Below are 25,666 nucleotides of genomic sequence, written 5' to 3'. Positions count from 1 at the left end.
CAGGAATTGATCCTTTAGAATGTACCCGCTCCTTCTCCCTTCGAGTACTCTAGTCCTCATCTTGTTGTAGACTGGGAACTTCGCCATTACAAATATGTGTCACCATTCCCATTCTCCGAATTAGCTGTACAAGAACAAATACTAACTTGACAACATATAGTTCGAATCTACATTGTTAAATTTTTTCAGTAAAGTCGCAAAGAACTTACTCTGGACTGAGTTGTTGTGGTATCATTGTTAGTTAAAATAATATAACAATAATTAGCTTCAATTACCCTCTTCGCTGGGTTCAAATAAGAAAAATTATTAATATGTTCCGTTAGCTAGTCACTTTCTACTATTACTTAATTGCTCTCTGATATCGGTCATTTTCGATCATTTTTATATATCTTCTTATTCCCCTTCCCACTCAAGTTGCGGAGTTGAATGTGGATTTAAACGGCATCTTAAGTGTCACTGTTCATCTCAGCGACATCGAGAACTATCGATTCGGCACTAATATCGGTCATTTTCAATCATTTTCCTCCTCATGTCATATCTCCTCCTCCTCAATTAAGTTGCGCCGTTAAAGTGAAGTAATAAAAAAAAAACATCTCAGGCCCGAACCTCATCCATGTTGAAACTTTGATTGAGATCGGTCGAGTACTTCAAGAATTATTAAGCCATAAACATACTTAGTCACTTTCAATTTTATAATAAATATACTCCATGGTTCTGGATAATCACAATAACATTTTAAAACACATTTTTCTGACCAGAACAAAATGAATTATTTAATAATTATACGATTTTTGTTACAGTTTCAAGGACCTAACGTCCTCTTCATCAGACATTGAGAAAAGACAGATGACAGCAAATCTTATATCTTCCTCAGCCGTTAGCCGTTAGGTTAGCCGTCAGCCTAACGGCTGAGGAAGATATAAGATTTGCTGTCATCTGTCTTTTCTCAATGTCTGATGAAGAGGACGTTAGGTCCTTGAAACTGTAACAAAAATCGTATAATTATTAAATAATTCATTTTGTTCTGGTCAGAAAAATGTGTTTTAAAATTCATTTTTATATGTAGAGATTTCTACATCTTGTTATTTTATATTGTAATTTATAAGTTTCACATTGTAAAAATACCATAAAGTCTCGACCTACGAAATTTAATAGCCCATCGAAACAGGGAGATCTACTTAGGGTATATTCCAATTCCGAATCCGATATAAGTTATCCGAGGGATACTTATGGATAAACAATATATTCATAGGATACTGATCCGTACGAGCAACAATTTCTAGCTACCTCACCGTTTTTGGTCTATGGGGTTCCAGTATTAAAAATGTACGAGGTAGAATTATCACTTCCGGTTTCGATAGAAAAAGTAAGATTCTTCCGGTCTGGAATCTATAGCCATCAAAAATCTATTTCTTCGACACTTTTAACGTTTTTACTCCCATATCTGGAGATACACAGACGAACGAAAAACTGGGGTCGATGGCGTGATCAGGGGCGTCATTTGGAGAAGCCAAAGGCGGAAGTTAAGTCCTTCCTGAGTTTTGATATACAGGTTGTTAATGAAGTACTACCGACAAATTTTAAGACGCGATTCCTCATATCAAATTAAGAAAAAAACTCACACGAACCTGTGCACAGTTTCAGAGCTAGGGTCGTCCAAAAGCGTGAAAAAAAATGCAACACATTACTTCGAACATGAGAAACTGTGGAGTGGTGGTCCATATCGGTGTAAAAAAAAGTTATGTATACGGCATGCAAAAGTGGATATTTCAACAATTATAAGTCTACTGATGCGCAATGGATTCCCCAAAGGGTGTAATTCCCAGACATGTTCCCAACAAAATTGCCAGAACTTATCAACGTATGCAGAAAGTAAGCCTTGATAAGATGAGCACGGAATGCGTCGATGCGGAGTGTTATAGTGCTGCCAAAATGACTTGAGCCGTGGCAAATATGCGAACTAAGCTCACACCCTCGACACACCCGTGCGTTGAGCCAATAAGGGTTCAGCTCTTGCTAAGCGACAGAGCGGGGAGTGGAATTCCTTGAGCCGATAGCAGCGCTTGGAACAGAAGACTAGGAGTCAAGTAAATGTTGTATATCTATAGAAACTGTCAACTTTATGGCTTCTCTTGCGTTCTGAATAACGAGTGTTACCTTTTTTTTACTGTTTGGACAATCCGAACTCTGAAATCATGGACTTTTCTCCACATGCTCACATCAAATTTTTACTTATTTTGATATGAGGAATTATCTCCCTAATACCTTGTAATTAGTAGACGACGCGGCACAAAACCTAAACATTATTTGGCGCCACACGACCTAAACGACACAGGACCTAGATCATTTGGTGGCACTAGACGTAAATGGCACAAGACCTAAAAATCATTTGGCGGCACAATACCTAAACGGCATAAGACCTAAAATTTAGGTGTAACGATTATATTTTCAGAGCTTATCCGGTTTAGGTATTGTGAACGTTACCCTAATTAGTATAGTAACATGCTAATGAAAAACTTGAAACTGTATTTATAATGAAGTAGATCTTTCCCTCCAAAAAAAAAATCTAAAATAACGCTTTTGAGCGTTATTCTTAAGTACAGCTCTCTTAAGCAGCCCATACACGTAAACACGTGCCTGAAGAAACAGCCCGACTTGTATGAAAAATGATAAAACCACAGGCAAGTTGATCGTGTATGGCCTCGTTCACTCATGTTAAAAGTTTTCAAAATCTTCTGAAAACATGTTTGATGTTTTTGCCGTTCTGCGTGCATGTTTACCGTGTATGGGCTCGTTCATGCAAGGTGGCTGTTTTATATTTAGGTCCGCCAATCACGACAGCGGAAGAAATCACGTGAGTCTCTCCTCCGTCGCATGCCAAGGTCGTGCAGTTGCAGAAAGAAAAAGCACGCGTTTCCTCGTCCTCCACATTTCTCAAACTACTTTCAGTATGTTGGACAGCACGTTGGTACGTGTGTGGGTAAAAAATTCTTTCAAGATGCTTGATGAAAGAAACCTTTCATACATGTTGGTAATGCAAGTGCGTGCGTCTATGGCGCGCTTTAGAGACCGAGTTTTGGTCATGTTTCAAGTTCCGGTCTTCTTTCCAAGCTTAAGTAAATAGTATAGGTCCCGTCCTTCATAATCACAGTGTTACATAAAGACACAGAACTCAATTGAAGACGGACAGGACAGACAAGTGTACGAAGGACAGTATACGTATTTTATTTCCAATAGTTATGTACACAATGCAAATAATAAATCAGTGTTTTTGAACATGATTTGGATATCTTTTTTAGAATCTACTTTAGGTCAATGTTTAGCACGTCCAAAAATACCCTGAAGTGATCTATCAGTAAACAAACAAAGAAATAAAACATGTATAGAATTCATCATAACTGTGGTGTGAGAGAGTTCAAAATGTACCTGAATGCATGATATATTCACTGAACATACGGGCAGAAACGACTTGTAAATGTGTAGATGGTCATACGCGAGGTGTCCCAACACTGCTTAAAAGTCGTGTCTATGGAAGAACTCCCTCGTGACTAAGCGCTTATTATACGCGCTTTTGACTTGGAAGACTCAGGTTCGATTCCCGGAGGGAGCTCATGTGATTCAGATCCAAAGTTAAGCAGCAGGTCATGTCTCATATAGCTTCGTTGCTGAAAGAGATGCTAAACTGAAAATCAAATCAAATAAAAAAAATCGTTTCCATGTAGTGATGAGCAAATACAAGACAACATACCAAAACCAAGACCCGGGTGGCGTTGCTCTTACATATCCAATCTTAGCCTTGTCTTGCACTTGAACTCTTGATCTTGGTTTCATTCTTGGTCTTGCACATATTCCAGACTTGGTTGCTTTTAAGAAATCTTTTCATCGTTAAATTTTACACTGGATACAGGAGATAATAAAAGCTACGCGATCATTGCCTATCTTAATGTGTAGTTTTCGGTCTTCATGTGATCAGGATTAGGAGTTAGATTTCTGAATTTTTGGCATTTATGGTCATGTTAGTCCTCTACGTAAATAACATCCCTCTACGATTACACACCCTGGGGAATTATGGAGGAATAAAGAAATGGGGAAGGGAGGAAGGAAAGCATATATATCTAATTTTAAAAAGAACAGTAGTTTCGTGTTACATAACTCATTTAGGTTTACAATCTGCTGTAACATTAAAAGTAATATATAAATTCATATCATTCATTTCCGTCCATCAACGTCATGTTGCATGTTTACAGCACCATTGGTTTCGTGATAAAGCGTTATGGTTTCTTACCAGCAGTTTCGCCCGTACAACACGACCTGTATGTTCTTTTGTAATTCGTGACTGACTGTGATTGTTCGGACAAGCTGTGGGAGGTGTTTCTTAAGTTCGTCTAACACTTGCACTACAATCGCATGATTGTTCTGAGTGGCAATCCGCTTTAATGCATGGCGGGACCTGTCACAGGTTTCCTTCCAACCATTACTCCTATTCGCCGATGTGGTTTTGCCGTGAGTTTTGTAGGCAGTCACCGACTTGAACACTACCCCTCCTAACACAGCAACACACTTTCCACTTTCGCCACGTAGTCGAGAGCAAACAATTTGTTCTCTTTGAAAATCAAAGCGACCGCTCATTTTACACTATCAGTATCAGTTCACTGCAAAGTGCTGTTCGTCTGCTCTTTACGTAGTACGAAGTTTGACCCAATACAGCGCCACCCACAGTCTAGCGCTGTTGTCGCCGCCTGACCGTTGCTAACACTGACATTTGACATGTTTCCATCTCCAGTTGTTTGCATTATATAGATATGTATCTGTATATGTTGTGGGGTTTCTTAGATTCCAAGATTTTGTACAGGACTAAATGGTATATTTCTACAGGATTAAATGATATATTTCTGTCTCTATTCTAGATGACGAAACTGAGGGAACTATTTCCTGCAACATCTCTATTGCCTATCCTCCTACAGCAGACATTCCCAAGCCGAGTACTCTGTGACGTCACAATTTTCTGCTCTCATTCTCAACAAGCCACAGATAGAGAGTAAGAAACATGGCAACAGGCAAACAACAATATCAGTAGTATAGTTGGTGGTTTTGCAGATAAATTATTGTGAATCCATCAGTTCTTGTACACTGAAAACACTCTATATTTCTTTCTCGTACCTCATTTACTCCTTTCCTTTACTCAAGGGTTTTATTTTCTGCAATTTCTCCGTATTGTGGAAAATAATGTCGTACTTACATCAGGCAGTTGGAAATGATGGCTCAAACGTAAGTCCAAATCCGAATTTTGATGGGTGATAACTCGTATCTAAACCAAATGTGTATACAGGAAAATATTTCATATGTATTCAAACGGAAGTATTTCAGAATGCAAACGATGTATACTGTTCATGTGATTAATATTTTTATAAAAACAAAAATGAATGAAGGACGGCTTATAGTAATGAAAGATTTAAAATTTTATTTTCACTTCAAAAACATGATTTGATAATTTTCTGGAGTCGTAATGTGACCTTGTTTCTCTGTTATTGTCTGAGAATACACCTAGAGTGGTGGATGGCTTCTCAGATACGCTACTTGTGAATGCATGACTACTCGGACTCTGCCAATATTTGTTTTAGTGTACTCCCCTGCCCCGACCTCTCCTTAACCCCGTATCCATGTTTTTTTTCGGGGTTTTCCCATTTCCTCTCACATTTTCATTATACCATTTAATTTTACAACTACACGGAGAGATAAATAGAGTGCATCTACGAAGAAAATCCGTGAATTTCAGCTCTTAGTGCTGCAATCTGTGTTGTGGCGTATCTTTTCTATACTGCGTTCGAAAATAAAAATGAAATGAAGGTTTTTAGTTTAACATGTCACAGTTATGCCTTTTAGGCCCAAGAAGAAGGATGATTAATGGAAGTGAATCACGTGAAATAATTTTTTGTGCTCTTCCACCGGGAATCGAACCTGGGATCACGAGTACCAAAGGTATACGTGCTAGAAATTTTTTCCTTTCAAAGATTAACCGATCATTCCCCAGTTTTCTGAGCACTTGAATTTCCTTGTACAGGGTTTTAACTCTTACCAAAGCGGCCACGGAACACGAACACAAACATATCCAGGACAGTTAAAATTCCGACTATGCTCATCAGAGGTACTCGAAACCCTAATAAATTGCGCCTCATGATCCAAAGCCGAATACCCGAGACCATTCGGCTATTATCACCGGCCACACTAGACCAGCGTGGAAATAAGCTGAAGCCAGATGGAGATTCGAAGAGAGTAATACGCTGAAGCCAGGTCGGCTTAATTGTCCCAACGTACTCCTTATCTTTCTACGAGTGTTCCGTAAAAATTCTCTAAGTGCTGTTGTGTCCTCAAATATCTTTTATTTCCAGTCAGAAAGGAAATTTAGATCGTACACAAGATTAAGACTGTGTAATATTCGTACACAATCAGATAATGTTTATCAAATTAATTAGTACAATGATTATCTGTATCATGCACATGTTGACAGACGACACACATCATTTTCATCTATTTGCGGCTGTAAAGAGTAACCAACTAACTAAGTAACTAACCTCTATGGTCTATGGAACCCGGAGGTTCAATGCTGCGTTCACAAAAGCTCTCCATTGACTTCTATCCTTAGCCAACTGGATCCAATTTCTACTTTGTATTCCTATTTCTTCGAGATCCATCTTATTATTGTCCTCCGATCTGCGGCTATGTCTTCCTAATGGACGTTTATCCGATTGGACTTCCAGTTAAACTTTGAAAACATTCCCACTTTCTGCCATTCTGGCTACATGATCTACCCACTTAAGCCTCCTAGATTTGATGATCTTAACAATGTTTGGTAAACAGTATAAATTATATGGTTTCTCGTTATGAAGTTTCCGCAATTCCCCCTTCCTGTTCGTCTTGAATCTGAATATTTGTCTTAGGATCTTTTATCAAATACTTTCTGTCTACGTTCTTCCTGCAGAGTAAGCTATGATGTTTCGTAATTACACAGAACAACAGCTATGATTATCGTTTTATATAATATTTTAAGCTTTAAATTCCTCGACAAAATTCGAGATGACAAAAGATTTTGAACTAAATAATAATACGAATTTCGACATTTAATTTCTTTGTGAATATAGTTTTGATCTATTAATATAGATCCTAGATATTTGAAAGTATCCGTTTTATCGAAAGTATTATTTGATATTTTACTGCATCCATAATTTTTAGTATTACGATCCACACTGTTTGTACCATGAACATAATATGAAAACAACTAACTTGTTTATAAAGAGGTGTAACTTAATCGGTTCCCAATCAAAACTGATCCCGAACTTAATCGAGTTTTCGTCTCATCTACTATCCATTACAAGTTACATCTTCGGTTTACCTGAACGCAAAGTTGGAGTTGTTTCGTTGCGCGATGATTCATGGCAGTAAACGAGTGTTTGAAGGGCAAGAATAGGAAATAAATAATTACATTGCAAGTATTCAAAATTCAGAAAGATTGCTGGATCCTTATTCCAACACTATTCATGAACTGACAAATTGCAACTCTTAAAAGAATGTAATAAATTTAGCAAACATAAGCCATGGCAACAACTGCAAAGTGCCACTTGGAATTTTAAAATATGAGGTGAAAATTAGGAGTATTGACAATTTGAAAGATCGAATAATGGGCGTTTGGTGCACATTAGAAGCAGTCCTAAATTCATACTGGTTAACTATAGAACAAAAATAAGCATACCATTGGCTTTTTGGAAAAAAAATGCTATTAAAATGAGGTGTCACATGCTATGGTTTTCATTTTTTAAAACTTCACTTTAATACAAAATGACGGATTTCAAGGTGGTCGCCGTCAAGGTTATCCTTACCGTAACACTTCCCTGTAGACCTAATATGTATTACTGAAACTTTTATCGACTTATTATCATTAATACGCGGGTTAGAAGCGGAGGTCAGGGACTTATGCCCATAGTAAGTATAAACAATTAATATGCCTGTAACTTTTTCCAAATGTGCGTATTTTAAAACTAACTTTATAATTGTTTACTTGATTAAATTCTAGCCCGAAATTATGTATCATATTACCCTATTCTCATTTTAGAAACTTGACCTTAATTCAAAATGGTGGATTTCAAGATGGCTGCCGTCAAGGTCATACCTACCATACTACTTCCCCCTAGGCCTTATATGTATCTACATGGTTGTTCTTTCATTAACACTTCGTTTACAAAGGGTAGTAAGGGACTTCTGCAGTAATCTCTAATATCCACATCACAACTCTTAAAATATATATATATATATAACCAGGTCAAGTACTAATTTTCGTGAGGAAATCTTAAAAGACGTTCTAAGCTTCAAATCTGTCTACTGAAGTTACGATTTACAACTCAGAGAAGAAATAATCTAAAAAAGTATTAAAAGTTTTGTGAATTACAATTTATCCATTTCATATAAAATAGAAATGGCATATATATAAAATAGAAAACATATACCATGGCAAAAATTTCTGTCCTCACAAATAATGCATACATGCCCTCTATTAGAAAACAAAATGTCATTGAAATCGGAGTCGGACACCTGGGTGATGTTCCTTGTTAGTAGATAGGCATCCTTGTAAAAGGGAAGTCCTTCTCATCAAGTTTCATTATAGTTGGTAATATCGTAATAGGCCTACCCATCGTGTATGTAAGTAAAGTTTATAAGCATTCACCATTTTTATGGATACGTGAAATGGATAAATTGTAATTCACAAAACTTTTAATACTTTTTTAGATTATTTCTTCTCTGAGTTCTAAATCGTAACTTCAGTAGACAGATTTGAAGCTTAGAACGTCTTTTAAGATTTCCTCACGAAAATTAGTACTTGACCTGGTTATAACTCATTTCTTTCTATATAGCCTGGCTCCACTGATCATAACATGAGCCACTGCCCACGTTAATGTCCAATTTATAGTCGTCTGCTTTAGTGCAGCTTTTCAGAGCGCTATGACATTCTAGCAAGATTGGAAGGCTTCTTATAAGAAGAACGCCACGGAAACTGTATATAGAGAGTCCTCTTGAGTCTTTTTATCTAATTAAAGATGACAGTTTTCTCATCAGAACTTTCTAGACGTTAATGAAAAAGAAATGGATTGCTCCAAATGGCGGATATTAGTCTGGTTCAGAATAGCGTGGGCTCCATAGAGATAAGATTCGGCGAATGTGGTGACATTTTCCTGACAAAAATAAATAAATAAATAAATAATACATACTAGCCTTGAAACGAGATTACTTATAGGAATGATATCTTTCCCGTAGTGGCCAAACGGTCAGTGATTGGTGGTTGTGCCCATTGAGACTTTTTCTCAAGATCACAATAGCTACAACATATTACGATTTCAAGCAATTTCACTGAAATACAGAGTACCGTTATCTTTGGCTGTTTTAAAAAAAAGTGGTTATGTAGTGGCCAAACGGTCAGTGATAGGTGGTTGTTTCCATTGAGACTCTATCCCAGTATCACGATATCTACAACATATCACTGTTTTGAGCAATTTCACCGAAATCCAAATTCCATAAGAATTGTGCGGAGCCCTTTGGTGATGAGAAAAAAAAATTAATATATTAGAGAAAATGAGAGAAAATTAATATATTGGTGGTCTTTATGAGAAGTAAAACGCAGAAGCAGATAAAATATAGCACAACTCACGAGACTACGCTTATGTTCTGCACAAATAGCGCTACACCAATTCCAAGAAAGACATAGACAGTCCTACTTCTCTGTGTACTTGGTACCAATACGAGAACACAGCTAACCCGATAATTTTTGCTCGTTTCTTCTACCTAACTTTCCGCCGAACGATGCTCGCATACATACACTGGAACTTTCATAATGGTCCTTACCAATACATATATCAATAAATTTTCTTTTACCAATATATTCGCTTCAGACATTCAAGCCCTGTTGTATCATTTAACCCCGTTTCTAGATGATAATAACATGCCAGTAATCTTCTAACACAATTTGTCTTCAGAAGATGGACTACAACTAGCGAAAATTACGTTCAGTGGTTTCTGACCGGGCTCATCTACCTCTCCTGCTGTGGGAAAAGTGTGTGAATGTGAAGTGAAGGGACCTTTATTTCGCTCACTTTGAAACACGCAACATGGGCTAATGAATTCTCCTTCACCTTATTTCTAACCATAGGCTGTATATGGTGGACGCCCAAAGAAACTTATACTCCGAACTGGCTTCTTCCTACTGTGACATGCAACGGCGGATTTATAATGGTGTGTACCACTATATCCTGGTATTCCAGAGAAGGGGTTATGCTTACAGGATGCATTACTTCCAGTGAGTATGTGGACATTTTACATGACCACCTACATGCTATGATCCAGAGACATTTTTTCCAAAAATGATTCAATCTTCCAAGATAACAAAGCGCCAATTCACACTACTGGAGTTGTTGGAGCATTGTTTCACGAACAGCGGGATAAATTACAATGCCTACATTGGCCCAACTAATTCCCAGACCTCAAGATTATCGAACACCAATAGTCAGTCCTGAAGCTCAAACTCTGAAGCAGGTATTCTCGCCATGTCTATTATAATGACCTGAAGAAAAATGGCCTTTCTTCATCAGTTTTCCACAGACGATTCTCCCGACTCTTCTGTACTGATTTATTGATATTATGTATATTACCATATTTTCAATGATCTATGGAAGTGATAAGCAAATGGCAGCCCGAGGGTCAAATTTGACCCACGACAATACATATTTCTTCCTGCCCAGCGAATAAGAGCTGAATTTAAAAAAAATGAAATGAAGTCTTTGAGTTTTACGTCCTACGTTTATGCCGGTTAGGCTAAAGGAGGCGGTGATGATGAGTAATGAATGAAATGGTGGAATGAAGGAAGTGGGGGGAAACGGGAGAACCCCGAGAAAACCCACGCACACGGTGCTTGTCCACCACAAAGTTCACTTGGCGGGGGCTGGGATCGAACCCGGGACCCCAAGCACCAGAGGTGAACGCTCTTCCACTGAGTCACCGCGGCCCCCAGAGCTGAATTAGAGGTAATATGATTTATCCCCTTTGTGTAGCCTGCCATCATAATGTATTGTACCTGAATTGAGACTCGACGTTTACTGGGCGGATCCAAAATGAACTCCTGAAGGAAGGGCGGTGAAGGACTCTCTCTCTCTCTCTCATCGATCTCTTTCACCGCTGGTGGCTGCTCGACGGAAGGGGAGATAGCGAACAACCCTTAACCTTCTCCACCTGAATCAACATATAAACGTTTAAAACTGTGAAAATAGTTTCTTTGACCTTTCGGTTATCACGTTCAATCTGCAAGAAAGGCCGTTGCGTTCGTACCTGGCCGATTAAAAAAAACAAGAAAAAAAAAAAAACGAATTTCTATGACATGTTCGCAGCTCGGCCCCTAATCAGGCATGAAATAAGAAGCAGGAAACAAGGTATAGGAAACCTTTCAGAAAATGTGCGACTTACTGCATATTCAACGAATCTTGTTTCAGGAGACAAAATATAAATGGAAAGTAGCCGATCAACTTTGGTATTTATTTTGCTCTGGCAGTACCTTACGAACCAGTCATCGGTGATTTATGGAATTTTAATATTTATTTTGTTGAGAAGATAGGTTAGTTGTCTGGTTTCGATTGATTTGTGTGGTCCTGCATAGTGTAGTTGCTGACGCTCTCACCTTGGCTGCGAGCAGTTCCGGGTTCGATTCCCGGTAGGGTCACTCGGTCGAAAAGGCGTAACCGGTTTTGCGGGCCAGCCATCCTGAGTGGGGTTTTTCCTAGATTTTCCTTATTTACACCGGCAAATGTAGGGATGGTACCTAACATAATAGTCCCAGATTGCTTCCTCCCTTTTTCCATTCCTTTCTTGTTCTCATATTCCCCGGGCAGTGTGATCACCGAATGACGTCATCCCTCATATGTGTGACGGGCTAACATAACCATAGATATAAAAGTCTTAGAAATCTAATTCCTAATCCTAATCCTAATTGAGTGATTTGTATTTACGTCTCTTGTCAATGCCGACGCTATATAAGACGAGACCTATATATATATATATATATTTTTTTTAAAGTGAGCCACTGCAGTGGGTAAGATCTCTCTCACAAAAATAGAGTCCAAAACCTTGTGCAGAAAAGGCATGCGATTTAGAAATTATTATTTCTTTTAGTTTTCCCCGTACTTCTGATTCATATTTAATTGTTACCTCCATGGTGAGTAGGATTCTTGGTTCCATCCCATCTCGCGTCAAGTGTTCTTTTGTGGTGGGCAAACATCGTATTCATGGGTTTCCTTGAGATTCTCCCGTTTCTTCCTACTTTATTCATTCCACCAATTCATTCATTTCTCATCATCGCCATCCCTTTTAGTCTAACTGGTATAAACGTGGGACGTAAAACTGAAAAAATTGATCTAATTTTTTTTCCCTACCAGATTCGACTGACAAATGAATGCTGTTGAAACGAAGGTAGTTACAAACGCCATGCTTTTCAATAGCACTCAAACCCACGATGGGTCTCTTCCATCACTGAGCCTATAAGGGATGTGCACCTACAGCCTAACGTGCTATCTCAATCACATGAGCTCTCACCGGAAATTGAACTTGGGTATCCAACACTGAAAGCGCATAAGCTAACCAAATAACTTGTAAATTATGAGATTCATAAATTAACAGGAAAATTTAATAGTATGTATCCATTTATGATTAAAAATTAAATCTTTGAGTTTTACATCCCACGATTATGCCGGTTAGGCTAAAGGAGACGGCGATAATGACTAATGAATGAAATGATGGAATGAAGAAAGTGAGAGGAAACGGGAGAACCCCGAGAAAACCCACGCACACGGTGTTTGTCCACCACAAAGTCCACTTGGCGGGGGCTGGGATCGAACCCAGGACCCGAAGCACCAGAGGTGAACGCTCTACCATTGAGTTACCGCGGCCCCCCATTTATGGTTATTTGTAAACAGTTGTAAGCTGGGATAAAAGTGGGTCTGAAAAGGTAAGGGAACGCATGATGTCACGCTGTCCCCCGTGCCAATTTTTGCCCTTTGCAATTTTTTAGGAAGTGAGGGGACGCCATAGATATTTATTTGAAGTGGCGTAACGGCGTCACTGTGCGTTCCATCTCACTTTTACCCCTGGACGTGAGAATAAGCGCGTGAGCGTCATACTACATATTAAACAAACATTAAGTTGAAACATATACAAGAATTTCATACCTACTGATTTGATCATGAACTACACTCTACTTTCTATTATCTATACTGTAAAAGAATTATTTGCCAGAGATATACCGGAAAACCGCAATGCAGAAGATGGTGTGCCCAATACACGTGGAAGTGTATCTGTGGAGGTTTGAGACTTTAGATCTTAAAAAATACGGCTCCCCGCGGACTGAAATTTCCGAGCGAAAAGTTACTCCTTTTTTCCTAGCTATGTTGGTCGTTGGCAGCGCCATCTCCTGAAACACGCGAGAGTTAAGGAGTCTTTTTAGTGCGAGATTGGCATCAGTTAGATTGAAGGCTGGCTCGAGTAAAATGGATTTTTCTTTTTCAGTTTTATATACAGTCACGGAAATCACGCGAATGTTCAAGCAATGGCAAGTTTATAAGTTCACGCCCCGGTGTAACGTTATCAAAAGAAGAGACGATGAAAAAGTTTATTTTCAGACTTTTTGTTTTCTCCCTTCATTCCATCTAAGAACAAATCTTTTACCTCGTCAACTATAACACGTATTATATTCAGGAATAAAAATAAAACTGCAAATCTGGCGGAACTATAATTTCAGGTACTAACTAACTAACAAATTCTATGGCCCAAAGATTTAATGCCCCGTTCACAAAAGCTCTCCACTGACTTCTATCTTAGCGAATTGGTTCCAGTTTCTACTTTGTATTCCTATCTCTGCGAGATCCATCTTAATATTATCCTCCCATCTGCGCCTAGGTCTTCCTAATGGTCGTTTTCAGATTGGTTTTCCAGTTAAGACTTTGAAAGTGTTCCTACTTTTTTTCCATTCTCGCTACATGACCTATCCACGTGAGCCTCCTAGACTTAATGACCCTAACAATGTTCGGTAAATCGTATAAATTATGTAGTTCCTCGTTATGAAGTTTCCGCTATTCCTCATTCCCGTTCATCTTGGGTCCGAATATTCATCTCAGGATCTTGTTCTCAAGCACTTTCTGTCTACGGTCTTCCCTCAGAATAAGTGACCTTGTTTTGCAACCATACAAAACAATAGGCATGATTATCGTTTTATAAAATATTTTAAGCTGCAAATTTCTTGACAGAGTTCTCAATGACAAGAGATTTTGAACTGAATAATAACACGAATTCCTTGCTTTTAATCGACATTTAATTTCTTCGTAAATATGGTTTACATCTGTTAATATTGATCTTAGATACTTGAAAGATACGAACTACCTGCAGAAATTCTTAGAATTCCATATAACATGATACCTTATGGGAAACGACGTAATAAAGCAATGGTTATAGAACTTTGTTATTTTTACTTTCGAACCAGAGCCGTAACTTGTGGGGGGCAGGAGGGTCAACGGCCCTTTTCCCCCGGGAAGCTTCCCGCCATTCGAGGGAGGCCCACTTTAAGACTTTTTTTATTCCATGCACGATACGAAAATGAAATTATAAATGAAGCCTTAAACAGGTTCATTACATTACATAAACAATACAACCGACAAAAGGTAAATAAAACAAAAATGAGTCGTAGGCCCATTTCAGTAAAACAAAAAAAAATCTACTATTAGGGGCCCTAGAAATAATATTTATTCGTATGGTTTTGAGATTTGTCAATATTGTCCCTTTAATTAATTTGGCATGTATGGAAGGGGCCCAGGGGCGTAACTAACGGCCCCACAGACCTTCCTGTGTAGGAAGACCCACAGGCTCCGAGAGACCATAAAAAGTAAGAGAATGATGGAAAGAGGGGAGCTAAGAATTAGAAAAACAACTTGGCCTAAATACGCTTATTAATGCTTGCCCCCAGAAAAAATCTAAGTTACGGCGCTGTTTCGAGCGACGATACAAGCGAAGAAAGTATTGTAGTGGCCTTTTTTTTTTTTTTTTTAAAAAAAAAAGAAAAAGTCGGTTTTGAGATTTTAATGGCTATTACGTATTGAAATAGGAATTTTTTATGTCTTTCCGTTTGTTAGTTCATCCGTTGCGTTGGTGGTTGAACAAGAGGTTTTATTGAAATTGTGCACAAACGTATATTATACGTAAGCCAATATAACTGGTGATTGTTAGTTATTATTATATATTGAATAAATTTTAACGATGGAAATCTGTATTAACTCAACTGTTGACGACAGTGGCGTATTTAAGCCCCCAAAATTTTATTAACTGTTTTACAGTAAATGAAATATCTTGCAGATTTTTTACATTTCCAGAAAATAAAGTTAATAACCTCCCGAAACAAAATTCTAAATACGCCACTGATTAATGAACAATTTTACCTTTTGCTTACAAATTCACCTTATGACTCTTACGATCACAATATCTACACAATTAACGTGCAACTTGCACCAAACGTACTACACTTCATTAACAACGAAATAAGCTTGGGCAATGTCGCTAGGTGTCACCATATGCGAGATCTTTAGGTGGCACAAGATACACTATTAAGAAGGTACAATCAGCGACAAAAATTCTTTCCGTTTTGTAAAATGTATTTTGGAAATGACGGTGGTATGGCTGCAGAGTACAGAAAATTACCTATTTTTCATTTACTGAAAAGTATAGTCAAATTGTCCTTCCATTTTGAAGTTATTTACGAAATTAATTTCATGAAACACAGAGAACTTTTGTCGCTGTCTATACCACTCTCCCCTATGTACTGTATATGTAGAAAATAAACAGAAAGCGCTGCTATCTATTAGATCATGTCTTCTAGCAGTGACACACAAACTCTTTAATAATTATGAACATAGTTATAATTTACCTCAAAGAAAATTAAAATAGATACGTTTTTATTCAATGCTTGTATTATAATTTGGAAGTGCAAAAGTTAAAACTATTTCTTTTTCTTTCTCATTTCAGGAACTTGTAAATATCATGATTTCTTTCCAACTGAAAAGAGGATAAAAAGTGATCCATCGTTAGATAAAAATATACTTAGTAAGTACTTATACCACTAAATTACAATAATATTTAGACATTAATTCGATAGTATTAGTTGTAAGATGTGTTTATTATGCTTGAGTCTGAAACTTTCCACAATATAAATATAGGATACAATATTGATAGCATTTCCTTTAAAAAAAAATATTAAAACATCTTTCTATCCTTACAAAATTCTAGAATAAGTCTAGGTTATGGAAATAATATAGTGACTATATTTTAATTAAGTTTCTCACAATTTAAGTTTAATACATCGAAAAGATTAGAGTAAATATTTTAATTTCATTTTTATGCTTAACGAAGTTCGATAATATAAGACTGTCCACACGAAAAGTATAGGGATACCATTTTAAACTTCCTTTCTGTATTGACGAAGTTCAACAATATATGTTCAACAGTGGAAAGAATAGGGTAACTATATACATAACTATAATGAAAAATACAATTATATTTTTATATTCTTTGTATATTTACTAAATTTACCCATAAAGGTTTAACATAAGGAAGGCATAGGATGGTAATATTTTGAACTTTATTTATTGAGATTGACAGTATGTAGAGAAAGTTCGGGTAATGTGGAATTTGTCGGGTAAAGTAGATACTGTTTTTGGCATTTGCGCCGTATCGCCGGGCCACTTTGAAAACTGAAAAAAAGGCACCAAAATGTATTGCATTCGGTTATATTTTGTTGGATTACATGAAGTTAGTTTAGATTACGTTACATTAGGCGTGCAGTATTACTTTAATACGGATCTATAGTATAAGTATTAGTAGTAGTAGAAACAGGAGTAAGAGTAATAATAGTAGTAGTAGGAACGAGTTAGAAGTCCGGCAGGGGTTGGTTGGGTTCTGTTCTCGACGTGAAATGGGCAAATTAAAGACTTGCCAATTTTTTTCTGTACATTTTACAATTTATGGATCCGTATAGTAAAACAAGTGTACCTCTCCGTGAAATAGTCCATCCGCCTCCACATACAGTGCCGCTAGCAACATCGAAAACAATAAACAAATACAACCACTTTCTTAATGTTTACTATTTCCCTTACCTGGCTTGTACTCATTCTTATTGTACCCCAGTAAAAAAAAAAAAAAAAAAAAAAAAAAAAAAAAAAAAAAAAACAAGGAAACTCATTCTTCCTCACAAACTTAAATAAATTCTCCAATTGATCCGGTAATTTTCCTAAAATTGGTCCGGCGATACGGCACTTAACCCCTGTTTTTTACTCTGGAAGATTTTGTTGCAGACATTTGGCAACATTATATGACAATGCAAGTTGTGTACGGAAGCATATGTTAAAACTTTATGTGAGAATGCTATTGAATGCAAGTCAGCATATGCAAATTTATATCCATTGAAGACTTCAAAATTTTTTGAAGGCACGTTTACAGTTTGTTCCTTGTATTCGGTTCATGTGAGATATGTATACATACAATTCTATATCATGAAGAAAGTGTTGCTGTATGTTATATTTCCTTAGCATGAACTTGCAGCGAATGTCTTACAATTATCGATTACGAATGTATAATCAAAATCATGATGGCTCAAATGAACATCTGCATGGCGTCTAAAGTCAGAAAATTCTGCATGGCTATCATAACTTAAAATTTACAAAGCTAGAATTTCAAGTATGAACTTTGGATACAAAAATGCACTCACGTACAGGGCCGGATTTAGGGGGTGCAAAGGTCCACATGCACCCCCCGCCCTTCGTTTTAATATACACTAACGTAAAAGGAGAAGCTTGCAGTGAGTTTTGCAAAGTCAATAGTTTAAGTCAATTTTCTGAAGGTCAGAGCCGTGCCATGGGGGAGGGCGAGCGGGGTGTAGGCCCCGGGTGCCGGAGTAAGGGGACGAAAAATTCGAGAGAAAAAAGGAAAAAAAGATAGGAAAATTGCTTGGAATATATGTATGGGGGCGCCGTCGTATACTCTCGTCCCGGGCGCTGATTTTCCACTTCACGGCCCTGCTGAAGGTTGAAGAAAAGGAATTCATCGAGAGCAGACACTTAGCATTTTCAAAGGAATTCCTCATTCACATCACAGATGCCTAAAGGCATTTAAAAAACTCAAATTTAATTCAAATGTACTGGTAGTTATTGGTGCACCCCTCCCCCCTCAGAGAATCCTGGATCTGGCCCTGCTCACGTATGTAGAAGTTTATTAATTTAAGGCAGTATTGCTATAGCAATTGAACGAGACGTTCATTGGAGTTATAAAACGTTATTGCAAACAATAAGATTATAGTCTCAGATTTACAGGTTGCTCTATCACTCACTGTGACTTGGCTGAACTGTGGGCGCCGGCTCATTTAAGTAAAAGAATCATAAAGTAAAATACTAAATTATATGATCCAGGGAACAACAAAAACTCACAACAAGTGAAAATTTCACTCGTTGCCGGCCAAAGTAGCAAACAACAGAAATGCGCTTCTTTGTTACCTGCTCAGAAACACAGATAAATCACGTGCAAGGAAAGCTAATAACTAATGACATGTCATTCATAGCCACTGATGATTCAAAACCACTGATATAAAAGTCACAAGATTTATTAGCCTGATACCCAATATTCATTAATAAGTACAAAGTATGTTACAATATAAAATTGATTGAATAAATATTCGTCCAATGATTATACAGAATAATGATACTTATAATTTTATCACGCCGTGAAACACGTTTCCACTAGGGATGGCCACAAATTTCCGGTTCCGACGGAACCGGTTCCGCGAGGAATCGGTTCTCGGAGATCCGGTTTTCACAACCGGTTCTGGAACCGGTTTCGGACCTGGATCCGGAAACCCGGTTCCAGATCTGGATCTGAAAACCCGGTTCCAGAACCGGTTCCAGACCTTGATCCGATAGCCCCCAAAGACCCGTACAGGAGGCACAAAGTTCAACTTCAAAACACTGCAAAGAGGACCATGCACTTGTGCCCTCCCCGCCCAGACCCGCTTGTGCCCCCAGAAAAAAAATTTGGTCCACCAGTGGGTGTTTAGCCAAATGAGTTGGCCAGTTTGCCTGTTTAGCCAATGAGTTTGCCAGTTACCCAGTTTATTTAGCCAAATAAGACAAGCGGCCGCCGCCTGGGCGCCTGCCTGTCGATTCCACCGTTTCATCTAGCACATCGTTCACAGCCTGCCAGCAGCTCGGGTTTAGCGTAGGGATGGTTACAAATTTTCGGTTCCAGCGGAACCGGTTCTTGAAGATCCGGTTTTCAGAACCGGTTCTGGAACCGGTTCTGGCCATCCCTAGTTTCCACTTCTTTTTCCTGTGTGAGCTCACTACATGCTCCGTCCAGCGCCGAATTCCAAGTGGTAATCTCCCCTGGTGGGAAGCTCACAGATTAATGCTGATTCGTAGGCTCGCCATGGTAGCAGCGTTGCCAGTTTGTATGCGGACGTCACGCGGGCGTTTGTGTACGTCACCTGGAGAGTTCTGTGGAGGGGACTACAACAGAACTCCTAGTTAGGGCATACTTACAGTTATAAATATGAAAAATAGCAGTCAGGGCTTTTATGTCACAGGAATCTATCTGATCAACAGAGAAAAACAAGGGGTGCCCATTTTTCTCAACCATTTTCTAAATCAGCGCATTTTCACATTTTCGATTTAATAAGATGTAACTCCAATGCAAGGGAAATTACTATGTTTAAGTATGGTACAAATGAGCAAAGAATTGTTTTGTTGCAGAATTGTTTAATAATTTTTATAAGTAGCAAGTTGTGTTGAAAAAATTGGCAGCAATCTTAAATACAGGAATCCGTTCACATTATTCGAACTTCCTCTACATGTTTAATAACGAAAGTATAAGATAGTCATATTATGGTTTTATTATAATTCTTTCTCACAACCGTACAACCTTTGAACAATTAATTATCTCTAATAATAATTACTATGTAGTGGGTTCGTAAAATTACGGAATTCAGAAAATAATTATACAATGTTTCTAAACAGGAAACAAAGGTAGAGACATTATGCTCTCAACACGTTTTAATGTTATTTACGTATGTAGATGTGACTAAGATGTTGATTAGCGAAATAATCCTTAATGTTTACGTTCAATATAAATTGAGACTGGTTGTAGTGTAAATAGCTATTAAAAAAAGCAAAAAAGAAAAACTACAAAATTAGAGTAAGGTTGCCATCTTCTCTTTCTGTAACTTTAACGGAGAGTTTGTTGCGACCTCATGACAGTTATGAATGTATAGAAATACTTAGGTAGGATGTATAAAAATGCTATATTTATTTATATCTTTGCGAACAACCTAAATTTTGCGATTTATTATTACATATTCTATAAATTTTCTGCAAATCTAGCCAACATTATAGACTTGTAATTCAGTATTCTTTAAATCTAAACTACATCGTTTGCTATCATCAGTTCATTTGTTACTCATGTAAGACAAAAATTGTTCTGTGTGCAAAAAAGAAAATAAAAATAAAGAAGGCAATTTTTTAAAAGGTGGAAGATCGCTCCCAGCAGGGGTAAAAGTGACAGAGAACGGGGGGACGCCGTCCTCCCATCTCAGAAAAACATGTACGGCGCGGCGTCCCCAGTTCCTAAAAAAATTACAATGGGCAAACATAGGCAGGGGGAACGACATGACGTCATACCGCTACCTACTGTCCTCCTATCTTTTCTGATTCACTTCTACCCCTGGCTCCCGGACTAAATCAATTCAGGAGACAGTAGAAAGTTTAAACATTGTACTAAATAGAAAAAATTGGCAACCCTGAATGAGAAAAATCATTCATGTGTAACACGTATAAAACGATGTGTCATAGTTCTCAATGTAAACAGATAAAATGTATTACTATTTATTGAAGAAGCGAAGGAACGTCAAAGCTTAATCAATTATTGACAGTTTAGGGAACAATATTTAAGACGTATGTTCAAAAAATATATATGAAATATGACATAGCTCTTGCATAAATTATATGTTGCTATTTGACAGCAATTTATTTATTTATTCATTTATTTATTTCATAAGGACAACACAACAGGCTTAATGCCCAGTTATAGTGTACATAATTATCTAACATGCACTATTATACATACACAAATATACGTCGTTTAATTGTGCCTGACAATAGTTGTGAATTTGTTTTCGGACATACTAAATACATCTAATCACTTCGTTATATGAAGCACACATTCTCCACAGAGGAGACTTATGTAATATGTTAGTTCTTGCTTTTCTACAATAGAATGGCCAAGTGTTTGCTGTTCTAGTCTTACGTGTTGGGACACGTAATAACACTTTTGAAACTAATTCTGAACAATCAATTTTAACCGTTTAGTAATTTATGTAAGAACAACCAATCAAAAACCCATCTCGTTTTTTCTGTTTGAAAATAAAATTCGTCACTAAGTCTTCATAAGGAACATACTTTGGGTAGAAACCGGTTTGCTTGTATGCGATCATCTTTAAAAATTTAAACTGTATATTTACTATTACATCAGAGTAATTAGTGACATTTAGTGTCCAAACAGTTTAACAGTATTCTAATTTTGACCTCACATACGAAAAATATAACCTTACAAACGTTGATTCTTTGTAAAAAATCCTGTCCTATCCTATAAAGAGGAAGTACATATCCTATATTTCACAGGTGTACAAATACCGTGCTCGTGGGTTTTCTCGGGGTTCTCCCGTTTCCTCCCACTTTCTTCATTCCACCATTTCATTCATTTCTCATCATCACCGTCTCCTTTAGCCTAGCCGGCATAATCGTGGGACGTAAAACTTAAAGATTTCATTTCATTTCCTATATTTCACATTCACCGATGTTAATGATACGAATTCAGGAGAAAACGAAATATTAAAATTTACACGAATAAAAAAAAATATTAACAACGTAAACACACACGCACTTGACAACATTGTTGCTTGGAGAGCAAGGTGCTTCAAAATACACTCACTAACCAAAACATAATGAGCACTTACCTAATATCTAGTATACTCACCTTTAACTCGCAGGGCAGTAGCAATACGGTTTGACATGGAACAATGAGTCCTTGGTAGGTGATTGAAGAAATGGTGAACCATATCTATATATATATACACACACACACACACGTCACTTATTTCCTATAAATTCCGTGGAAGAGGCGATATTCAGTGACGTACCAAAGATGTTCAAATTGGTTTCAGATCGGGTGAGTTGGGAGGTCATTGCCGCAATTAAAACCCTCAGTTAACCTTTCAGTACCGAGGCTATACAAGACATTGATGTAAAGCTGAGTAGGGAATTTGAACCACATGAGCTTCCACCAGGTATCCAATCTCAGTCTGCCATTCGGAAACTTCACAAAAAATCGTTACCATCATCCTAAACTGCCAGTAAATCATAAAACATAGTAATTCTTTTCGACAAATACTAATGCATAATGGAACATGGGAAATTATTACAGGTAATTTCATACCAGTTCTGCATGAGTAATTTCCCTCATTTTGTAAACTTTTCCATCGATATTTGCAAGGATTACTTCTATGATCAACATTTAAATACAAAATTAACGTGTTGAAAGAATAATGTCCCTATTTGTTAATGGTTCAAACGTTATGTAATATGAAAGTCAGAATAGTGAAACTTCAGAGATATATAGCCTAAACAGGTATGTCACTTGGGGAGAGCAGGAGGGGCAATTGCTCCCTGACAATGATATGTATATACATTTTAATTTTACCAATAAAAAACTTGAAGCTCTGAGTACCTAGGTAAATCGAAGAGTCTTATCCCACTTAACCAGCAAAACTTGAAATTAAGTTACTTATCTAAATCATTTTTTTTTAAGTTGTGATAGTTAGTACACAGGAAAGGAGGCAGGCCCTATCCAAGGGGGTCTAGGAGGGAGGCCTCCTAAATTTTTCCTGCCCCCTAAAATTTTCACAGTAGGCTTGCAAATGAAGTATGATGTGGTGATGAACTATTATATTGTTGGATCGCTCCCCCTAACTTCAGCCGGGCCCCTCCTACATTTTTGGGCTGGCTACTGGCATGGAAGGAGGGGAGTTATCTTTCAACTTTATTTGAAAGCTGTCCTTTTGTAAATAAGTTTGAAAGAAATTTTCGAAGGGATGTAGAATATAGTCTATATAGGCGTGTTGGTATTTGTTTTGCATGTGTCGTTATTCGCAATTTCACTGGTAAAATTTCTATTCTGATACTTTAAAACAAAGTCTTTTAGGAGTTTGATTATTAGAAGTTATTTTGATTTGTACAAAAGAGTAATCTAAAGTGTGTCATATTATTCTTGAACAGTCTGTATGTTTTCTTAATGTAAATATCATATATTCTTTTATAGATCTTATTGTAATTGTTATTCTGGAAATACTTGTAAGTTCAAAACTTTATTTAGATAGATAGGTAACAAGGTTAATGTGTAAGTTAATATAAGTTTTTTGTGTAAATTTTAATTAAACGTATGTTAAATTTGTTTGTTATCTATTGAAGACGAATGTTTTCTTTTTTCTAATTTTGCTGCTAACATTTTAGCTCTAGAAGGATGAAGAGTCTACGCATCTGAATGTGGATCAAAGCGAGGTTCAAAATGTCCACTGCAATCTTCTACTCAAACGGGATTTTGGGCCGCGGTAGCTCAGTGGTACAGTGTTCACATCTTCTGCATGGGATTCTTGGTTCGATCCCAGCTCGCGCCAACTGAACTTTGTGGTAGACAAACTGTGGGTGGTGTGTGTGTTGGTTTTTCCGGGGTTTCCCGTTTCCTCCCACTTTTTTCATTTCACAATCATTCATTTCTCATCATCACCTTCTCCTTTAGCTTAGCCGGCATAACTGTGGGACGTAAAACTTAACGATTTCATTTTCAAACGAGATTTTAATATTTAAACACTTAAATTGAAAATAGTGCTTTTCATGCTATATTTTAATCGTTTGCAAGTTATATGCTGATTTGTATGTGAAATTCATGTTAACACCACTATTATTTACTGCAAGGAATTTACAAAAAAAAAAAAAAAAAAAAAATACATTGCATAACTTTTTCTGTATAAATTCAGTTGCAACAACTACCGTATACACACATGATTGCCAATGTTTTGTATTGCACTAATTTATAATTGGTTAACGGTTTACTAACTAACACACCTCCTGCTAATTTTGGTGCAATTAAGCTTCTAGTATCGTCGGAACTTTATACTTTAAGATAGCTCTTTGTCATATTCAATCTGAATTACCATTATTGAGCTTTTATTATTCACAAATAAAACAGAGGAGAATGAATTGCCTGGTGCAAATCCATCGTTTAGAAATTTACTCAACTAAAATATAAACGTGTAGTAGGTAATCACAAATCTTCACGATTAAAATCACAAATTTCAAAAGTGTGGACACTTTGTAGCCGTTCCTCCTTTTCCTGCCAGAGTTAAAAAAAAAAAAAAAAATGGTATATTAACACATCAGACTTCTAATATTATTAGTAGCTGAAATTCTCCTCTTTGTCAGGTAAATCTTAATACTAACGATTATCATTTGAAAAATGTATAATTGTCGGCAAAAATAAACAGTAGTTTTCATGAAGTTTTTAAATGAAAAATATGCAATTTTCACCTATCCATGGCTACAGAATTCTGACTTGGAAAGCACGTTATCTTGAGTTTGAAATTACATTACGTCTGAAACTCATTCCAACTCTCTTATTTGGCGAAATGGAATGAAATATATAGTTTTACATTCCACATTAATGCTCTGTAGCCCCCCCCCCCCAAAAAAAAAACTGATGATAAACGTCAATGGAAAAAAAAGGATTGATGGAGGAAGTCCGAGAAAACTCGTGAGTAGGATGTTATCCACCTCAAATTCACATGATATGGGATCGAACCGGGGCTTCTCACACTAGATGAAACCGCTTTATCACTGAGTTACTGTGTTTCCCATTAACGTAACAATTGGTCGTGATTTCCTATAAAGGAAAAGATCTAAATGTAACATACATACGCGTACACATATTCCTTACCTGTTGCAGTTTTACATAATAGTAAGGATATATAGAATACTGGTATTTAAAACATTATAACAAGTGTATTCAGAGTCTGACGTGCTAGCGCTAAGTTGATAGCAGCTAAATTGAAAAATATGTACTAACAATAAGTAATAAATGTTATAAATACGAGGGCGTTCTTTTAAATTTTCGTTAACCAATCAGAGGAAAACCATATGAGAAAGCGAAACGCGGATAACCCAGATCTGTTCATTGGAGGTCGAACATTCCTATACCAAAAGATAGAAGTCTGCCGTTTAATCAATGCGGAATAGCGAACTTTATAACATATCGAGTGCGATCAAAGCGATCGCCAAGTGTGAAGTACGTAACGTAATTCGATTTCCCCAGGCGGCTGCTGAGTTGTCTGAAGTTCCAAGATCAGACGCTTCAGAAACGTATTCTATCACCTTTCACGAACCACATGATTCACGCTCTGAAGGCCATCTTCCGCCACAGATTTCCATCCTTGGTTAATTTCGTCTGTACG

The 25,666-nt window shown here is 37.2% G+C and overlaps 1 protein-coding gene across 2 annotated transcripts in view; it reads left to right on the top strand.

Annotated features, from left to right (window-relative positions):
* Positions 1–25,666, top strand: part of LOC145664772 (voltage-dependent calcium channel gamma-7 subunit) — a 282,980-nt gene that overhangs the window by 226,090 nt on the left and 31,224 nt on the right. For both annotated transcript variants that reach the window (XM_081731721.1, XM_081731719.1), the window contains exon 3: positions 16,093–16,170. In XM_081731721.1, coding sequence (XP_081587847.1) covers positions 16,093–16,170 — 78 coding nt within the window. The remainder of the gene's footprint in view (positions 1–16,092; positions 16,171–25,666) is intronic.

The sequence above is a fragment of the Thermobia domestica genome, chromosome 11, assembly GCF_964235325.1.
Source record: "Thermobia domestica chromosome 11, izTheDome1.hap1.1, whole genome shotgun sequence".
NCBI lineage: Eukaryota > Metazoa > Arthropoda > Insecta > Zygentoma > Lepismatidae > Thermobia > Thermobia domestica.
The sequence above is the reverse complement of the archived record's forward strand: the minus strand, read 5'-3'. Positions and strand labels throughout refer to the sequence as shown.